The sequence below is a fragment of the Schistocerca gregaria genome, chromosome 3 (assembly GCF_023897955.1).
Source record: "Schistocerca gregaria isolate iqSchGreg1 chromosome 3, iqSchGreg1.2, whole genome shotgun sequence".
Taxonomy (NCBI): domain Eukaryota; kingdom Metazoa; phylum Arthropoda; class Insecta; order Orthoptera; family Acrididae; genus Schistocerca; species Schistocerca gregaria.
The window spans coordinates 836,397,788-836,403,787 of NC_064922.1; the positions used below are offsets into that span (position 1 = coordinate 836,397,788).

General features: G+C 37.5%; 1 protein-coding gene across 1 annotated transcript in view; it reads right to left on the reverse strand.

Moving 5' to 3' along the window:
- The window catches only part of LOC126354676 (cilia- and flagella-associated protein 45-like), a 119,873-nt gene extending 114,430 nt beyond the window's left edge, over positions 1–5,443 (reverse strand). Inside the window, exons 1-2 of the mRNA XM_050004479.1 lie at positions 5,179–5,443; positions 4,481–4,671 (exon numbers count right to left, since the gene is read on the reverse strand). Of these exons, the coding sequence (XP_049860436.1) occupies positions 4,481–4,652 (172 nt within the window). The 5' untranslated portion in view covers positions 4,653–4,671; positions 5,179–5,443. The remainder of the gene's footprint in view (positions 1–4,480; positions 4,672–5,178) is intronic.
- Between the last annotated feature and the right edge of the window lie 557 nt (positions 5,444–6,000).

The window sequence follows — 6,000 nt, forward strand, 5'->3', positions numbered from 1 at the left end:
AGCATGCTTTTGTAATCCATTTAATTTCACTTTTACTGTATTTGTATCAACAGCAAATGAAGCTGGAACATCGAAACCAATGAATAGTTGTTTGCTTACTGGTACTGCTTCTTATTCGTTACATTTTCAGCTTTCAACTGGTACACTCAACATTTTTAATATTCAAGTTCGCAGTAAATTTACCTATACATTCTTTGCTAGTCCATAAAAGTGTGCAACGAGGAAAGAAGCAAAGTGTCAAAGAAACAAAATTGCTTAGAGGTATACCTCCATGCAGAATAGTTTTCCTGTTTTATTAGACTGTCAGGGCCATAAATTCATTGTACTTCATACATCTTCTCATTTTGACATCCTATCTATGATGCATCATTCAGTGTATGACCAATAATAGCAATTTACAGGATAAAAAACAATATAATCTTTAAAAATGTTCCAGCATTGTGTAGTTGTATAAATGTGATTAAGGAAATTGTATCAAACACTTACACCTCATAAAATGGTTATTTTACTTTAGCACGTTTGTAAGTCTTTTTTTTTTTTTTACTTATGGTAGACTAACCAGTGTAAAATATAGGCCTACTTGTCTAGTGGTAGCCTATCTGCTTCGGCCTCTGGAATACTTCTCGCCAGTAACTGCCAATTTTCAGGAGTAACCAAACGTATCATAATTGGAGTATAAGTCTACTTTGATTATCAGCTTCATTTTACTTCTGAGTTTCATTTTGAGGTTTTCAAAAGGGTGTATCATGTTTTGTGATTAACCAATAGCTAGTTGGTTAGTTAGCTGGTTGGTTAGTTAAATGTTTCATGTATCATTTGCACAATAAATCATATTGATGTGGAATTACTCATTTTATATAACCAGTAACATCATTTTTGGTAAATATCTACATCTACATCTACGTGATTACTGTGCTTTTCACAATAAAGTGCCTGGAAGAGGGTTCAATTAATCACCTTCAAGCAGTCTCTCTACTGTTCCACTCTCGAATGGCGCGCGGGAAAAACGAGCACTTAAATTTTTCTGTGCGAGCCCTGATTTCTCTTATTTTATCGTGATGATCATTTCTCCCTATGTAGGTGGGTGCCAACAGAATGCTTTCGCAAATGGAGGAGAAAACTGGTGATTGAAATTTCATGAGAAGATCCTGTCGCAACGAAAAACGCAATTGTTGTAACGATTACCACTCCAATTCACGTATCATGTCTGTGACACAAAACGAGCTGCCCTTCTTTGTACTTTTTCGATGTCATCCTCAATCCCACCTGATGCGGATCCCACACCGCACAGCAATTCTCCAGAATAGGGCGAACAAGCGCGGTGTAAGCAGTCTCTTTAGTAGACCTGTTGCACCTTTTAAGTGTTCTGCCAATGAATCGCAGTCTTTGATTTGCTCTACCCACAAAATCATCTATGTGATCGTTCCAATTCAGGTTATCCGTAATTGTAATCCCTAAGTATTTAGCTTAATTTACAGCCTTCAGATTTGTGTGACTTATCGCGTAATCGATATTTAGGTGATTTCTTTTAGTACTCATGTGAATAACTTCACATTTTTCTTTATTCAGTGTCAATTGCCACTTTTCACACCGTACAGTTATCTCATCTAAATCATTTTGCAAGTCCTTTGATCATCTGATGACTTTACAAGACGGTAAATGACAGCATCATCTGCAAACATCCTAAGACGGCTACTGAGATTGTCTCCTATGTCGTTAATATAGGCCAGGAACAATAGAGGCCCTATGGCACTTCCTTGGGGAACGCCGGATATTAGTTGTGTTTTATTCTATGACTTTAATATTGTATGACTTTACTACGAACTGTGACCTTTCTGACAGGAAATCACGAATCCAATCGCACAACTGAGGCGATACTCCGTAGGCACCCAGTTTGTTTAGAAGACGCTTGTGAGGAACGGTGTCGAAAGCCTTCTGGAAATCTAAAGATATGGAATCAATTTGACATCCTCTGTCGATAGCACTTATTGCTTCATGAGTATAAAGAGCTAGTTGTGTTTCAAAAGAACGATATTTTCTGAATCCGTGCTATGTGTCAATAAACCGTTTCCCTCAAGGTACTTCATAATGTTCGAATACAGTATGTCTTCCACAACCCTACTGCAAATCGACGTTAGTGATATAGGCCTGTAATTCAGCGGATTACTCCTACTTCCCTTTTTGGGTATTAGTGTGACATGGGCAATTTTCCGGTCGTTAGGTACGGATCTTTCTGTGGGCGAGTGGTTGTATGTAATTACTAAATATGGAGCTATTTCATCAGCATACTCTGAGGGGAAGCTGACTGGTATACAATCTGGAACGGAGGCCTTGAATTTATTAAGTGATTTAAGCTGTTTTGGTACACCGAGGATATCTACTTCTATTTTTCTCTTCTTGGAAGTTGTTCTTGACTAGAATTCAGGAATATTTACACCGTCTTTTTTTGTGAAGGAGTTTCGGAAAACCGTATTTAATAACTCTGCTTTAGTAGTAGCACTGTCATCAGTGTCTTCACCGCTGTTATGGCGTAGTGAAGGTATCGTGCCACTGGTGTGCTTTATGTATGACCAGAATCTCTTTAGGTTTTCTGACATATTTCGAGACAGAATTTCGTTGTGGAAATTATTATAAGCATCTCGCATTGAAGTACACGCTATATTTCGAACTTCTGTAAAATTTTGCCAATCTTGGGTATTTTGCGTTCTTTTAAATTTGGCATGCTTTTTTCGTTGCTTCTTCAACAACGGTCTGACCAGTTTTGTGTACCATGGGAGATCAGTATCATCACTTATTAATGTATGTGGCATATATCTCTCAATTGCTGATGACACTATCTCTTTGAAAACATTCCACAGCTTTTCTACACTTACATGATTAGATCGAAATGAGTGAAGATTGTCTCTTAAAAACGCGTTAAGAACATTTTTATCAGCTTTTTAAAATAGATATACTTTGCGTTTCTTTTTGATGGTTGTAGATGTTACGGTATCCAGCCTAGCAGCAACTGCCTTGTGGTCGCTAATCCCTGTATTCGTCACAATACTCACTATTTGTCCAGGGTTATTTGTTGCTAAAAGGTCAAGTATGATTTCGCAACTATTTACGCTTCGAATGGGCTCATGAACTAATTGTCCAAAATAATTTTCTGAGAAAGCATTCAGCACAATTTCGGATGACGTTTTACGCCTGCAGCCGGCTTTAAACGTATAACTTTTACAGCATATCGAGGGTGGATTGAAGTCACCAACCGACTATAACTGTATGAGCGGGGGTACTTATTTGAAATGCCTCCATGCTGATCATTTATTAATTGTTTTGTTCTTTAATTAAAGACAGACCGCTACGGTCGCAGGTTCGAATCCTGCCTCGGGCATGGATGGGTGTGATGTCCTTAGGTTAGTTAGGTTTCAGTAGTTCTAAGTTCTAGGGGACTGATGACCTCATATGTTAAGTCCAATAGTGTTCAGAGCCGTTTGAACCATTACTCTAATGCTCCTCTTTCTTTAGTTTAGTCTCGACCCATATTCTGTGGTCAGTTGACTGTTCTCTGTATTTTAACAGGCCCTACAATACTTTCTCACTTCCGTAAAGGACAGCAACGTCATTAGCGCGTCTTATTAGTGGTTTCGTTCTACATGAATATAATTCTACTGACGAGTACAAATGAAGAAATGTGCGGAAAAACCGGCTAACCCTCAAATGTAAAAGCTTAGAGGTAAGCGTTGCAATCTGTTGCTGGGTACGGGAACTATCAAAATTGACATTGGTCTCACCCTTAAGTGATATTTATCTCTAAGCTCTTACATTTGAGGTTTAGTCCGTTTTTCCGCTCTTGTCTTCAAATGTAGATCTAGAACTGTCGAAGTTTACCGTAACGAACAGCGCAAGATGCTGCACTGTTGACGAAGGCTTTATCAGAATTTACCTGCAGCGCTTCATGAACTGTAAGAAAATACATAATGTCTGTTATAATCGAAAGTAAGGAACTACGATCGCCTTACTTTCTGATATCATGCTCGAGAACAGAAGGACTCAACAACTCACAAACTAATACGTCAGGATGAGAAATACTTACATCCATGGATGTGATAGCTCGTTAAATTGTTACTATTTGCATCTAAGTTACCACTCTGATATGATCTAAACGACTTTTCCCGGATTCAATGCTAAAGTGGACTGTGAAGGTTGTCGTCAGAACGTAAAATAGTATTTAGCATCGCTTCAAACATATTTCTCTAAAATTACAGCAAATGTGTACAGGATGATATGCAGAGGACGAGAAAAGCTTACATAAATGTAGTCATTGCATTTAGAAATGAAACTAATATTTTGGACCATTGGTGTCACTACAAATTGTGAATAGTGATCTGCGTTTCAGAATTATGGATCTAACAGTACATATATGTTTAGTTCATTTTCTGCTACACATATTACAATCACATTTGCGAGAGAACTTTAAATGGTATAGATGTCTTACTTTTCAAATTGGAGTTTCTATGTCGTTGTTTCTTCAATTGAGAAACGACTTTCACCTTTTCTTCCTTAATTTTTCTCAGCTCTTTTTCTGTGGCGCTGATCTTTGACTGCTGTATTGTCAGCTGCTCATGAACTCGTTGTAATTCATTTTTGAGCTCGTCAAAATTTTCCATCCGTCTTTCTTTTCCACACCTGAAATAAATACATAATATGCTATACCAGTTTATCAGTGGAAATGAGTCTTATGGTGAGGTTAGTAACGGAAAACATTATTCTAACTCAGTAGTGATTAGTAAAAAACATGGTTTGTCTCTAACTTCATTGATCTAAACTGATAAATTTATGTGGCTTGAGGTTTCGGTACGGGTCATTGAAGAACTTTCCATTTTCTCTCTTCTATTTGGCAAGGAACCTTAGAGAAGGACCCTGTTGTTTTGTGTGAGATATATGTTCATATAAAACTGGTTACCTCAAATTAAAAAAAAAATCTCTGAAGAGAAGTGAGTCGGCGTAGTATGTCCATATCACCACCCCATTGTACCGCAAGCTCAGCCATTTTTCACGTGGACTGCTCCCATGTAATCGTGATAGAAGATTACTATACTCTGCTTTGGTATATGACAGTCAGGAAAAGTATTATTAATAATACCCAAGCAACATAATATTAAAGTAAGACCCAGGCACTTAGCTACTACTTACCTGTAAAGCCTGTCAACTAAAAAGTCATAACCACTTGACGTACACTTATTCAGTTGCTCACGCCTCACATACGACACCTGTGAGAAAGGAAGAAAAGGATCTATCGTATCTTTTTCAGCAGTGTTAATAAAGTTTCAAAAAAACTGTATAAGGAACAGTCATTGCTCTAAATATTCACAATCAGGCAAAAAGCCTGCTAACAGAAAAAAGAAAACATAGATAATCCATACGAGTGCAAGGTATAAGCCCTATGCATAACAGTAAACTGAGCTAGAAATAAAATAAATGCTAATCGATATCGTGTATCATCTTTGGAGATATTTCTTTGTCTTAAGTTAATCTTAGGTTAAATTTGAAAATTGTACCACAGTCTAACATAACCGTTGCGACACTCCGTCTCCTTTTTGTCGCCCCTAGCGGTATTAACGTTCCAAGCTACCAGCAAGCGACACTTCTGAGTACGATATCGAATGAGTGCGAATACTAACGTTTATATTGATTTGTAACACAGTTTTTACAAGATGAAGCGTATGTAGTGCCATAAAAATCGACAATAGCTAAAAAATTGCTCCACACTTTTGATTATTTAGTTTCCTAAGGATGCCGAGAGATACCAGTGGTATGATACAGGACAGTTTATCTTCGATTCCCTTGCAACGTACACACATTTATTGAATAACGTCGTTTTCTTTTCATAATCAAAAATAGCTAGTAAACACTAGAAAAGCCGGAGATAAGCTCAGCCGAAATTTTTGCGGAGAACCTAACGTTTTTCCAAAAGGATAAGCTAAACACAGCTAGCGGTAGCATGTTGTTTCTGTT